The 13,322-nt window shown below is 53.9% G+C and overlaps 6 protein-coding genes across 6 annotated transcripts; 2 read left to right on the top strand and 4 right to left on the bottom strand.

Annotated features, from left to right (window-relative positions):
* Window positions 1–794: 794 nt before the first annotated feature.
* Window positions 795–2,354, top strand: B0H18DRAFT_1101298 (uncharacterized protein; the record flags this gene model as incomplete). The annotated part of the gene is made up of 5 exons (XM_048032519.1): window positions 795–927; window positions 963–1,005; window positions 1,087–1,635; window positions 1,699–1,821; window positions 1,954–2,354. The coding sequence occupies 5 exons, from the start codon at window positions 795–797 to the stop codon at window positions 2,204–2,206; spliced, it is 1,101 nt and encodes a 366-aa protein (XP_047899222.1). The 3' UTR covers window positions 2,207–2,354.
* A 183-nt stretch (window positions 2,355–2,537) lies between these two features.
* B0H18DRAFT_1207158 (uncharacterized protein) lies at window positions 2,538–3,856 on the bottom strand. Its single transcript, XM_048036206.1, has 3 exons — window positions 3,373–3,856; window positions 3,193–3,309; window positions 2,538–3,140 (listed from the first exon to the last, which is right to left on the bottom strand). The coding sequence occupies exons 1-3, from the start codon at window positions 3,750–3,752 to the stop codon at window positions 2,813–2,815; spliced, it is 825 nt and encodes a 274-aa protein (XP_047899221.1). The 5' UTR covers window positions 3,753–3,856; the 3' UTR covers window positions 2,538–2,812.
* Window positions 3,857–6,195: 2,339 nt separating this feature from the next.
* On the bottom strand, window positions 6,196–7,273 carry B0H18DRAFT_976393 (uncharacterized protein; the record flags this gene model as incomplete). Its single annotated transcript, XM_048044165.1, has 6 exons — window positions 6,992–7,273; window positions 6,749–6,947; window positions 6,558–6,686; window positions 6,386–6,515; window positions 6,299–6,364; window positions 6,196–6,266 (listed from the first exon to the last, which is right to left on the bottom strand). Coding segments are annotated over exons 1-6 (698 nt in total), but the record flags the coding sequence as incomplete, so codon positions are not given.
* A 38-nt stretch (window positions 7,274–7,311) lies between these two features.
* Window positions 7,312–10,679, top strand: B0H18DRAFT_976389 (phosphatidylinositol 3 and 4-kinase-domain-containing protein). Its single transcript, XM_048044164.1, has 15 exons — window positions 7,312–7,591; window positions 7,645–7,772; window positions 7,944–8,049; window positions 8,101–8,149; window positions 8,199–8,272; window positions 8,327–8,417; window positions 8,469–8,568; window positions 8,617–8,887; window positions 9,004–9,087; window positions 9,123–9,181; window positions 9,211–9,491; window positions 9,545–9,608; window positions 9,717–9,985; window positions 10,021–10,413; window positions 10,463–10,679. The coding sequence occupies exons 1-15, from the start codon at window positions 7,434–7,436 to the stop codon at window positions 10,505–10,507; spliced, it is 2,172 nt and encodes a 723-aa protein (XP_047899219.1). The 5' UTR covers window positions 7,312–7,433; the 3' UTR covers window positions 10,508–10,679.
* Window positions 10,671–12,408, bottom strand: B0H18DRAFT_976387 (uncharacterized protein). Its single transcript, XM_048044163.1, has 6 exons — window positions 12,020–12,408; window positions 11,891–11,953; window positions 11,301–11,818; window positions 11,029–11,245; window positions 10,906–10,971; window positions 10,671–10,857 (listed from the first exon to the last, which is right to left on the bottom strand). Exons 1-6 carry the CDS (start codon window positions 12,386–12,388, stop codon window positions 10,690–10,692), a joined length of 1,401 nt encoding a protein of 466 aa, XP_047899218.1. The 5' UTR covers window positions 12,389–12,408; the 3' UTR covers window positions 10,671–10,689.
* Window positions 12,398–13,297, bottom strand: B0H18DRAFT_976384 (NUZM, NADH-ubiquinone oxidoreductase 21.3 kDa subunit). Its single transcript, XM_048044162.1, has 4 exons — window positions 13,143–13,297; window positions 12,975–13,088; window positions 12,795–12,915; window positions 12,398–12,739 (listed from the first exon to the last, which is right to left on the bottom strand). The coding sequence occupies exons 1-4, from the start codon at window positions 13,210–13,212 to the stop codon at window positions 12,505–12,507; spliced, it is 540 nt and encodes a 179-aa protein (XP_047899217.1). The 5' UTR covers window positions 13,213–13,297; the 3' UTR covers window positions 12,398–12,504.
* Between the last annotated feature and the right edge of the window lie 25 nt (window positions 13,298–13,322).

The following is a 13,322-nucleotide window of genomic DNA, read 5'->3' as shown; positions in this document are numbered from 1 at the left end:
GCAGATTTCGTCCTGATTCACGGGATTCTACACCCTCCAAGACACCAAGAATATCAACAACGTAGATTCGTCATTTTCGCCCGCGAATTGTGGTTAGGTCAAAGTGTATGCTATACACCACCCTTTCACCCAGCTAATCCCTATCAACGAAGGCAAGCATCTATAGCTGCTCAAGCCGTTAACCAGCTGGTTCTCATCTTCGCAGGACAGCTCACCTGCGATCTCTGCGACGGGAGTGCCCGGGGAGCGTTCACTTGCTCTTGGGGGGCTCCGCGCAGCCGCACGCGGGGTATGTGCAGGAGCCGCCGTTGGCTTGGACGTTAGCGCAGGTTGCCTTGTCCTGACGCATCGGTCAGTCGAGAAGCCCGGTGAGATCGATGCAAGTACTCACAGACATTGTAGTTGATATGCGAGGAGTCTAGTGATGAGTACTAGGTTGTGTGGTTGTTGACTGGGGTTGACGGTACGAGCGCACTCCTTTTATAGGGTTCGTACTATGCGCACATATTTGTGACTGGAATACCTGCTGTCTTGGTATTCAGTATTCAGAGAGCGTTTACTGGCCGGTTGTCGTCCAATAAAACGAGGTACGTTGGTCATGTCTTCTGAAACAGCTCCACAGACGGCTGGTGTAGGCGAATCCGAGGACTGGCATGGCCCGTAACGGCGGTGCTCTCATTTGTGGACGCAGATACTCAGGCAACAGGCCGCGACCGTCCTCGGATACGGCCCGCAGCCGACGCTGGTGAGATCACATTTACTATTGATTGGCTTATGGCGACGGTGCGCATGCCATGAACGAGGCTGCACCGTGCAGAGCTTCAGCTCACCCGCTGCATGGAACAAGGTCCCAATGCTCTAGTAGTCAAATTCTACTCGGAGTCGGGAGGAGAAGCGTTCAGTATACACGTGAATCCCCGATCATCTGTGAGTTGCAGCGCCAAATCTGAGATGTCGTGCAGATCAGGTCCTGCTCATACTTGGTGTCGCGTCGCAGGGTGGGACGTACAGAGTGTGCCGCAGGCATGATGACTGACGGGAAGTACTGTACATGTGCGATGGCTAATGGACGTCTCCTATAAACAGCAGTATCACGGGGTCGCGTCAACTGAAGGGCGAGTCAGAAGGCTCGGAGGTGCCGGTGAACCCCCGCCACTTCCGCTCCACTCCCCTGTGTCCCGCCGGTGAACCACTTAAGGACCTCTCTACTGCCATCCCGCTTCATTCCCTTCCACTCCCCGCCAGTATGCCCGCAATCCAAGCGAGCTCGTACAGGACGCCTCCACCTGCCTCTCCCCCACCCTTCGACGTTCCAAAATTTTCAATCGCAAAGTCAGACCCTACGACTCGTCAAGCTTCCCCATCTGCGCAAGAGAAGTACATCGCGGACGTATTGATCAAGTACGGCTGCCTGTGGGAGGATCATGCGCATCACATCCGTGTCAAGGGCTTGAAGACCCCCGCAGGCTTCAAAGGGATCTACGACAGAGCCCTCGCTCGCTGGATCTCCGACCCGCAGTATTCACAGTGGCTGGGCCCCAGGACATACCCGGCAGGCAGGGAAGAATGGCTGCATTGGATCGACGGTGTGATTAATACCGCAGGCAAGCCAATCGACGTAATGACTATCGAAGAGTGCGTACATTGCGGTTTTGTGTTGCAGGCATCACAAATTTAACGGTCTGATTGCACCGTTAGACATTGTCTGGCTGGTTTCGCTGCGTGGGGGGCATCTATCTACGTATCCTGCAACGAGTATAAACCGACAGTCGAGGGTGGCATTGACAATGTTACATGTTCCTCTATAGTCAATAAGACAATGTACGTGCATCCCCCTCATCACCGTCTGCGCTATTCCTCATGAACGTACATGAGTGATCACGCCCTCAAACACCAGAATTCCGAGCATGACTTTCACTCCCATCCTGCCCGCCCTCTTCAGCCAACACGCAGTGGGCCGGATGTGGAGCTAAAGTCGATCATCGGTGCAAGTGCCGCCCTGGTCGGGACCACCTACACCTACAAGGACCCGAAGACTCAGCACCCGCGGACGTGTACCGTTACCGGCTACTCTTCGACGCTGCCTGGCGTCGAGTACACCGTCCAGTATGACGATGATACCGCAATGTCAGGCGCGAATGACAAGAATCAGACGATGAGCGACGACGACTTCGAGCAGATTTGGGACGCACGCCTAGAGGAATGAATACCGTGTTATGTAGGGTAAAGCACCTTGGTAGCGGTTCTTGCCATTCAACCCAACCCACACGTCGCATTCACGTCTTCCGATCGAGTATGTATTAATGCGTGTGCGCCACACTCGGCCGACTTGTAAAGTGTCGAAATGGTTGGTGGGTTGTGCATAGTGTAAAGCGCAATACACCCGTCTTACGCAGCATGAATGCGTGCCGTGACGTACGGTGCCGCCGGTGCTGTAGATATCCCTGGGACCAAATACCGGACTTCTGTAGAGTCCGGATTCCGGATAGGGTCAATGAAGACTTACCGGCCAGACACACGGCCAGATCGCGCGTGGCTGGATGACGAATGCTGAGGATTGCGCGCGGATTACGTGGCTGTAATACGCAGCTAATTCTCATGTATACAAGATATTGGCAAGGCAATGCCAGTATTCTCTGAGATATGGGGGCGTCGCGATCTACAGCCCAGACGATGATCATCGGAATTATGGAGGAAATAATACAACGTGTCAGTGGTGGACGTTGAGTACAAGGGATCATAGCAGGATAGCACGACAGCAAAACGTAGAAACATTACAGACAGTAAGCGCAGACCAAGATCTAATTGTCCATCACTCGACCCGAGCAGCGTAGATCTCCCGGAACTTGTCCTCAGATAGTGTCACCTTCCTCGCCCGTTCACCATCCGGATCCTTCGCGGTTAGATGCTTGATAATATACTCAACACCGTCGTCTAGCGAGGTCAACACGCTGGTGACCATGCAGGTGCGGGCGCGGGGCATTGTGGGCGTCTTGTACTCGAATGTGGTTCCGAGCAAGGAACCGTCAGCGATGTTCGGGAGCAGCTTTGGCTTTGAAGCGGTGTCCCTTGACCTGGGACGAGCTGGATGGTTGAGGAAATCGGACTCGGAGTCCTGGTAAGCCTGGGCACAATCAACGCTGTACACGCTTGTGAGCAATGCGCGCAGGAGGGCCGACTTGGGATACGTACAGCTTCTGGTTGATGACGGGCTTCAGCCTGCCCCTCACGTCCGGGTCCCTCATGCACGGCTCATTGCAGTTCAACAGGTCTGACGCGCCGAAGGCGGCAAACGTGACGATCCAATGACTGTAGCGAGTGATATGAGCATTGAATGACGAAGACTGACTGAGTGCATCAAATACAACTCACTCTTCAGTCGTCATCTCCGAGTCCGGTTTGCAGTGTGATCTGATCACCCCCTCTATCCAATCGATGCAGCCGTTCTTTTCTTCAGCATAGTTCTTCATACGACGCCACCGCGAGAACTCTGGGTCCGTGACCCAACGATCCAGAGCCCGTGTGTAAGACGAAGCGAACCCCTCCGGCGTCTTCTCTCTGAGACGGACATAATGGGCGTGCTCTTCCCAGAGGCACCCATATTTGACGAGTTGGTCAGACAGTCGTTTCTCCTGCTCAGCCTGCGATGCTTGACGCGCCATGGCGCGAGATACGGAGGATCGCGCGGTGAGAGGCGCAGGGCGCGTTGGGGGTTTAGACACTCGATGAGATGCTTGACGCGACGCAGGCATGATGTGAGCAATGGTGAAGACAATGAAAAGGTATTGGATACGTTGTGAACGCGGGAAGCGACGCGTGAATTGGTGGTTAGCGCTGAGTACTGAGTGTGGAGGGGAACTGCAGTGCTGATCGAGCGACGAGCGCAACCTTTATATATGGCGTAGATAACGCGTAGATATCCATGTCACATGACACCTAAGTTACTTCTTGGTTATCTCGGGCCGGCGCGCCCATAAGCGCTGATGCCTTCACGGTACCGAAAGCGCGTAACGGTAACGCCGTGAGCAGGGTACAGACGCACAACATACGCATGTAGGTACCATTATTGTTACCGATACGTTCACAACACCAGCGAGGATGCCAATGGCGTTCGACATAGGAACCTGTCATTGTCACCCATGGCACTCACGTACACGAGATTGGCTCAGCGCCATGGTAGGCAGACGCGTTGTAGTATTGAACTTGAACGTTTGAACGTTCAAGCTTGTTCAAGACGATCCCACCATGCATCGCAATACCTACCAGCCTTGGTGAGCCTGCCTGATCTGATCTTCCATCTCGTGCTCATGCATTGGCGAGGGCTTGCATCGGCACAAGGGAACGTTCGAAAGACTAGGAGACCTAAATTGGGCGCGCAAACTCACGAGCAACAGCCTTGCCAAGCCTTTATTGTTCTTGTTCTATGATCTCGGCCAGAAGTCTACATGCGCCATGCGGGATGCACTTGACTGAACCACCAGGTTTCAGTGTCACGAATCACCGATACTGCGCACACTTCTATTCGATAAGTAGTATTCTCTGCCTCGTTCTGCGGAAAGGTTTGGTCCTAGTCCTGGCCACACGGCCTAATAATCATTTCTTTCAGTAAGCCAAGCGGTCATAGGCTTCGCTGTTACATGCATATTTTGAGACACGCCCGAGGAAAGGGGATAGCGGCTCAGTCGAAGGAGGTCCGTGATCGCTACGACGGGATGTATGCCGATAACGGATTCTGATTGTTAGTGAGTACACCGCATGGCGATTTACAGCTTGCATTGTCAGGTGTTGCTACACCGGCATCGCCCCCAGGACCCGCACAGCACACTGGCTCACAAGGCGGCTCGCGTGCTGACAGGCTAGAAGGTGTTACACAGGTATGGAACCAAATACCACTAGAAGTCGACCGAAGAAGTCAGGCTTTGTCGTCGTAGCCGGCAGGCATTAGGTGGATAGTGCCTGTTGCTGGAAGTCATATAATATGGGAAGGGAAACGAAGGGCCTCTTGCTCCCGCCGTCTTTTGCACCCGCGACCAAATTGATCTGACAAAATGCCTCCACCTCCCGGCGGACCTGGCCCAAACGTCCAACCTGTGCCCATGGGTGAGTACTATGTGCTAACATTGTAGATGCAACCCTCTGAAGTTATGTTCACTCCTTAGCATTGCCACCTGCGGCTTTCCTTGTACTCGCCCCTGTGGATCATTGGGGCATTACTTTTGATTGCGGACTAGGATCATGCAAGAACCGCCCCCGGACGGATGGGGGGTCCACCGCGGTAGCCCAACGTGTCATTTTCATCACCGGATGTATAACATTTCGTTGTGGCAGGGACCATTATGCGAGATTAAAAGCAGCTGACACGGGCGGTACATTCATGTCCAATACTCCGTGTACAATCACCCTCACATCACCGGTCTCGGGCTTCCTGGACATGTGTGATTTGCGCTCAATTGAGCCCTTGGTATCTTCTCACAGCTGTCACAGCCATCGAGATGTTCCGCATCCAAGATCAGACGATGATCGCGACTGATCTACTGCGGCTTGGGGGTCAATTTGCTCCTCATCTGTTGGGACCACTCCGACGAATCTCATACCAAATAACATCCCCTCCGTGCCGCATCCCTGGATCCAATTGGAGTTGGTAGGATAGCCTAGTGAGTGATCGAACGACGCAGCATAGTCGATAATACTAACTGCGCCGTTGACAGCTGCACGCAAGTGGGTCTGTCCTGGCGTTAACGTTCCTCAACACAACATGCACAGGCCCCGTGTCGCTGGTGTACCAGGGACTGATACCAGTTTTATCGCTCTACCACGCTTTCCGTTTCTATGTACTGCTACATATCTGTTTTCGAAATGCTTTGTATGTTGTCCAAGTCATGAGCTACGAGCTGTATTATCCATCTATGTGTCGAGAACTTCTCCAGAGGACTCGAGATGTGTGGGCAGCAGGCGACGTGGATCAATGGCTCAGTGTAAGAAATCCGATGATCGTTGACTGGGTACTAGTCCGGGCTTCAGCTTCAAGCTTCGTAAGGAATGCGCGTGAAGCTGGGAATACAGCATGGCACACAAGCTGTCACAGTTTAAATTGAGTACAAGGGACGGAGCCAGCTAGTTCTATGGCATAATCGAGGAATAGTACACGCAGACAGCTCCGAACCGGAAGCAAAATAACACCGTCTGTCACTCCACCCGAGCGTCCAAATTTCCCGGAAATCATCTTCAGACAGCGTCACCTTCTTGGCCCATTCACAACCCGGATCCTCGGCAGTCGAATACTTGACAAGTACTCGACACCGTCAATCGTAGTCATGACGCCATGGATGAGGCAGGTACGTGCCCGACGCATTCTGGGGATCCGCTATTCGAAGGAGGCTCCGACCAGAGTAGTACCTTCGCCAATATTCGCGAGCAACAACAGTTGTGTGGCAGCGGCGCGTCTCTGTCTACGATAAGCAGGGTGATTGAAGAAATCCGCCTCGGAGTCTTGATAGTTCTGAGCACAATCGGCGCTGGACAGGTCAGTCAGTAATGCGGCGAAGACTCGGACTCACAGGAAACACGCACAGTTCTTGCTGATATTGGGTTTCAGTTTACCAATTACCTTAAGGTCCTGTAGACACGGTTCGTTGCAGTAGATGAGATTGTAACCGCTGTGAGCGGCAATTGAGACGATCCAGTGACTACAGCAAACATTCTTTAGTGATCAATTCAATACACTGAGTCGTGTCTATGACGAACTCACTCTTCGATCGACATCTCTGCTTTGGTGTACCTCTCGATAACCTCCTCTATCCATTCAATGAAACCCTCTTTTCCCTCGAGGTAGTTCGCAGGTTCCCGCCACCGCGAAAACTCAGGATCATTGATCCAACGTTCTATGGCACGCGTGTAGGCCGAGGTGAGCCCCTCTTCGGTCTTCTCTTTGACGCGAAGGTTGTGCGCTTGCTCCTCCCACAGACAACCATATTTGATCAATTGATCGGACAGGATTTCGTGCTCGGGGCTTCAGACTCTCGACGCGTCGCAGACCGGGATCCCGAGGAGGCCAGGTCGAGGTCTTGGCGCTGTTCATTCCGTACCGCAGGCATGATGATGTGTAGTACCAGTCCAAAGATACTACATAAAACGTTAAACGCTGTATTGCGTTCCCCTTCCAGTATTACGGAACAATTGGACTAAAGGGTTTATATCAGTCGAGTCAACATCCCCACATCTAGTTAGTGGTACTACGTGTCGGGGCTTGCTTGAAGTGTGTGGCTTGCAAACACTTGGAAGAATCGACGCGTACCAAGCGCCCGGTACGTAACTTGCCATATCCAGACAACGTGTATCCCGACGCCCATGAGCAAGCGCCACTGCGCAAGGTTGCTGTGTACTCTGTCCCCTGCACGCATTAGCTCAATACTTACATTGTCCATTAGTCGGCCATGCCCAACCGCTCGGAGTATCAACCACTCTCCCAAGGTGCTGAGGACGAGGAAGAGGCAGATGTCGTAGAGGGCCTCTCCCCCGCCCCGCGGCCCTCGCCACGGCAGCGTCGGCCAGGACACATAGACCTCAGCAAGCTCGACACTGCGTTCAAGAGGTTCATACTACCATATTACCTTATGGATGAACACACGCTGAAATGCCTATTAGATGGACGGAGTCGATTGCACAGAAAGTCAAGCGCAGGAAGAAGGTCGAGGACAATTCGCGGAAAGAGATCTTCCACAGCGCATTCGAGCCCGCTGTCGTTGCATACAACGTCAATACTGGACCTGTGAGTGCGCTCTTTGTCTCGGGTAGCTGTACGAGGCTGCTGACGGTCTTGCTACTCCCAGGTGAAGACGCTGGATCATAACCCACCCATGACGAAGGGAGACTTCGACAGGTGAGATGGTTCGAGCCTCGACCACTTTGACGGTTGACTGACGATACAAGACTCGTCCAAACAGTGAAGGACGCCATTGCAGATGGCATTCACCCCAAGATGATCACGAAGGGCTCCTCGGGTTCATATTTTGCGCGAGCGAAGGTAGATGGCAAGGTTCAGACGGTTGCGTGAGCTTATCCAGAGTGCTATATTGGATACGCGAGCTCACGAGGATGTAGCGTTTTCAAACCGAAAGACGAGGAACCATATGGACGTCTTAACCCGAAGGTGGGAGTGGTTCTCCCGGGCCCGTCAGTTGACTGACATGATCGAATAGACCACCAAATGGCTTCATAGACAGTTCAAGTGGATCATACCATTTGGTCGTGCATGTCTCATTCCCAATCTGAGGTACCTCGCTTTATCTTATGTAAACGAGAAGGTGTGGCCTAATCTATCTCGCAGCTACATCTCCGAGGCCGCTGCATCACTTCTAGACGAGAGGTTGAACTTGAACATTGTACCCAGAACACAGCTCGTCTCTTTGTCAAGCCCAGTATGTGCCACAGGCTTGTCGTAGCCGGGATCTCGCTCATTCTCTGTTCAGGCTTTCTTCTATGACTGGCTAGATCGGCAAGCAGCGAAGAAGGGCAAACCATTACCAGAGAAGATCGGTAGCATGCAATATTTCCTTAACGGGTTCACAGGTAAATCATCGCATACATATGTGGCTCCTCATATAACATGCCTCTCAGATGCATCCGAGTTCCTTCGGAGACACCCTTGGCCGGGCCGGGCCATCTCTGACACATTCGACGACTCAAACCATCGGAAAGGGAGCTGGTCAAAGAAGCTTATGTTAACAGTGAAGATTGTCTGCGGTAGAACAGGAGACGAGGAGCATATATTTGACGAAGACGACCGTGAAGACGAGCGGTATCTCTTCGATGTGTCTGAGAGCCGGACAAATGAGCCTTTCCATTGGACGCCAGCATTGCAAGACAGCTTCCGAGAAGAACTTGAGAAGTGAGTAGCTGTTGCTTACAGAAAGTCGCGACTGCTGACGTGTCATGCATCATCCAGGCTCGTCATTTTGGGTAAGCCCGCAAGCGTGTCACTTGTCAGTTGACACCTAGACTGAGCGAATCTGCAGATTATCTTATGCTCAACACCGACCGCGGCGCGGACAACTACATGATCAAGTATTGCGATGGCGAACAGGGAAAGTCCCTGGTCGATGTCGCGCCCTCCCGAAACCTAGAATGCCCCAAATGGCGGAGCTCCGGCGGACAGAGTCCGGGCGAAGCACACCGCAGATGTGTCCGGCGCCCCGCCTGCATACTCGCGAGCAACATCGACGAATGGGCAACCGTACGTGCGGCAGCCGCATATACACATCGCTGCCATTGACAACTCGCTATCGTTCCCGCATGAACATCCGAGAGGCTGGCGCTCGTACACGTATGGGTGGTTGTACCTCCCTGTCAGTATCATTGGCCGGCCGTTCAGTCAAGAGACAAGGGACCACTTCTTGCCATTGTTGACATCGAAGGCGTGGTGGGCAGAAACGACCTATCAGCTGCGGAAGCTGTTCGCTGTGGATCCTGACTTCCACCCCAAAATGTTCAACGTCCGTGTCTCCTTGTAGTTCTGTATCCATCTGTATACTGAACACCTGCGCAGCGGCAACTTGCTGTGGTGAAGGGGCAGGCTTGGAACATCGTTCAGGCTCTGAGACATGCGGTCAGTTTGCCTCCCGGCTTGCCCTCCTGTGTCGGTACTGATGCGACTTGACAGGACGAAGGTGATTGACATGCATACCTTAGTAAACCGACATTAGCTGACACTTATGTAGGACCGCTCGAACTGACACGTCGGCAGAAAGTCCTGGTCTGGGACGACGAACTCGAGGTGACGGACGAGATGCTCCCTGATCTCGCCAACGTGGCCTTACCGTCACCACATCTACCGCCGCAGTCGCCTCACGCGTCCGTCATCACGATGCCTGTCCAGAAGCACGCACGCAGCCATAGCTCCTCTGACTTCCCGCCGCCGATGCGCCGTGTCTCGTCCGAGAACTCTGGTGTCTCGCGCCCCGTACCGTTCGCGAAGAAGTTTACACGCGTGCATCCGCGACGACGGGTGTGACGGTGCTGGAGCATATGGAGCGGCTAGACGAGGTTGAGGCTGGGTTGAAGCGGATCGGTGTCGAGGATGAGGCGCTAGACGAGGACGTGGAAGTTGATGTTGGAGAGATGGCAAGCTCCGTGCCGACGCGGCCGTCAAATACGGAGGCGGAGGAGGCAGGAGCCGATGCGTTGTCACCTTCAGCACCATCAGAGCGACTTCCAGCTGTCCCGGAGGACGCACTCAGCGCATCCATGACAGAGGAGGACTTGGTCGCAATGTCAAAATCGTTGCCGCAGCTCGACATCTCACCAGGCGCTCGACATAGCCGGTGGCCTAGCATGGGTGGACCGGCACCAGAGCGACCAAGCTTGGACTGGATAGATTCTGCTGAGAGTCCGAAACCACGTACAGTCATTTCTGAGGTAAGTTCAACCTTCCTGTCTCGAAGAATCTCAACTGACGAAAACCCAGCGACTGGAGACGGTCAACACAAAACCGTTCTTCGATTGTTGGTAGTCCTTGCAGAGGCTATATGGTATTGCTCATGCTCGCATCGCTTTGACCTTTGACCCTACACGTTGCTCGCTTTCACATGCACGGAATCTTCATGTTTGTTTGTATATTAGAACATCTGGACTATACCATACAATGCGTCATAGATTGGGGACTACAGAAAGGAATCGTCGTGTGCTGGGTCGTCAATCTCCCTCGGTCATGAGCCACTGGGCGAAGTCGTCCAATCGCTTCTTCTCGCCCTCGTCTCCGCCGTCCTCCAATGTGTCATCCACTGTTCGTTTGAAGCGCTGTTTACCGGCGTACAACGACGCTTCGATTCGTCTTCCTGCAAAGAACCGGCCATTCATTTTCTGCATGGTTGTGAGTATGACGTCGAACTGCACGTAAGAGAAACTTACGATTATGCAGGCTTGTGCGCTGAGTGGGTCGCGGAACTTGACCGACATGATACCCTCTGGCTCTTTCTGCGCTCGCGGATCCAAATTAGTTCGGCAATATCATCATCGAGTGAATGCACGCACATCATAGAGGACAACATTAGTGACTTCTCCGAGACCTGAACACTCTTCTCGGACATCATCCTTGAGGTCGAGTAGCAACGATGCATCCTCCTCGAGCTCCTTGAGCGTGAACATATGCTTGAGCACAACCACCCTGCTTTTGTTGACAAGTGGTGCTTTGTCTTCCTCCGTCATTGATGGCCCGAAGCCATCTTCGTCGTCCCATTCGCCCAATTTCCTTGTCATGGATTGAGTTCCCAATGCGCCGCATGACCGATGCTAAGGACACTCACTTTTGCATCTTTCCAATGCGCCTCGTCGCCTTCTTCTTATCTGACATCGTCTTCCGTGGCTTCGCTTCGCCATTCTTCGCCTCTCCTTCATGCTTGTGGGAGAATTCGGCACGCTGGACCCTCATTCGTGTGTTCGAGTCCCCGATCCTTAGCTCGTCATCGTCCAGCAGGCTGACCGCGAGGTCGACCGACTCCTCCTTGAAGTACACCACAAGCGCGTCTCCGCTGAACGTCCCGTCGTCGCGGGCATAGAGCTTGAGCTTCGGCACCCCTTCGTCGTCCTCCTCAATGAGGCCAAACTTCGAGAAACGTGCATGGACTTCGTCCATTTCTGTGTCGGGAGGGAGGCCCGTAACATAGACCGCAGTGTTCTTCGACTTGCGCTCTGTCTGGCCGTTCATGTCTCCTTTCTTGCCGCGTTTGGTGGCAGGGCCTGAGCTGGAGCCGACGGTACTGGAAGTGTAGTCCTCGGGTTCCTTGCGCTTCTTAGTGCGCTTCAGCACGGGGGCGGCGGGTGTCTAGGCTTGCGCGTTCCATGAGCATGCAGACACTGAGCTCGACGAAGTGCTATCAGCCGGGATAACACGCACCTCCTCGTCCACTCCTGCCACTGAATACGCCGCCTGCTGGGCTTTCACTAGGTCCTCGTCCAGCTGTTCATGTCAATAGTCAGCGCCCGCAGCACTCGAGAGTGGTGAGAGCCGCAGTCGCGCACGCACCAAAAGGACCCATGCACCCTTCGCCGCATCATACTCGAGCTCGGCGCCGTCATCTTGCTCAAGGCGCCATGTGCCCGATGCACGGTCAAAATGGACTCGAGGGTCTTCTGCGAATGCTGCTGCTTGTGCCGCTGCAGAGGACCCTGCGGCTGCAGTAGGTGGCGCCGTAGACGGTGCGTCGGTGGTAGACATGTCACAGCAGCCAGGACGTCTCAGATTCGCCTGAATTGTATCAGGACCGAGTAAAGCTGGCAGAAACAGAAATATGGTGTTGGCTGGCTGGGACAGTGGCGGGTGAAGCGTAGCGAGCACAGTCAAGCTGTGGCTTCGCGCGTACATCGGCCTCACACCAATTGTGGCCATGTGCATGAACAGCCATGAACGTTGAACGTTCGTATGGAGCTTAACTACGATCGGGATGGCTTTCGATATAAGTTGACCATTCACTACAGAAACATAGCATTCCATTCTACTACGCAGATAGTCTACTTGAAGAGCAGCATCGGGAAGTATGCACTCGAATCGTGTGGCGCGTCCTCCGTCCGCTCAGGCCTCCAGCGCTTGTCCGCGGTCGGGAGACTCGGAGGTAGCTTGGCCTCCGTGTAGACCTTGTTGGAGGCGGTGATGGTAGCAATGGCTGCAGATAGCTCTGTAGGCTCCGGAGCCTGAGCAGGGACGGAAGCCTTCTCACCCTCCTGCCCTTCTGCGGGAGCGGCAACACTGCAACGCATTAGTACGTCCTGCGTAACTCGTGTAAGCAATAGAAGAAGCGTACGCTTGCGGTTGAGAATGTTGAATGAGCAAAGAGGAGAGCTCAGACTGTGTCACGACTGACAGCTGGGGGTAGGCTCGGCGGACATCTCGTTTCCAGTACGGGTTCTGTGCCGGGTCCGACGCTAACCAGACGATCGACCAGTTGAACTTGCGGAACGCGTTGAGATGACATGAGGCGCACCTTTCGTAGCAGGGGTAGCGTACTTCTCCGGTCGCGAACCAGGAGGTGGATATCTAACCACGCTGGGCAGAGGGAGACCGCTAGAGATCTCGGGATTCACCACGACAGCATCCCCTACAGGACCCGTCAGCTCACGGAATCGCGATCCAGTTCAGCGGATTCACGTACTGAACTTCTTCCAGAAGCCCTTGGGACTGAGATGATAGAGCGTCGAGTCCGCGACCTTGCGGGTAGCCATGGCTTGAAGTGTCTGCAGTTCGAAGCGACCTCAAACGACCTGGAGGCCAGTACGATATCACGTGCCTCGCGTTGCCGCGGCATTGCTTCAACTCAGCCTCACATTAAGAT

The sequence above is a fragment of the Fomitopsis serialis genome (assembly GCF_022376445.1).
Source record: "Fomitopsis serialis strain Sig1Antser10 chromosome Unknown B0H18scaffold_4, whole genome shotgun sequence".
In the NCBI taxonomy this organism is placed as follows: domain Eukaryota; kingdom Fungi; phylum Basidiomycota; class Agaricomycetes; order Polyporales; family Fomitopsidaceae; genus Fomitopsis; species Fomitopsis serialis.
This window is presented reverse-complemented; position numbering and strand designations above follow the sequence as displayed.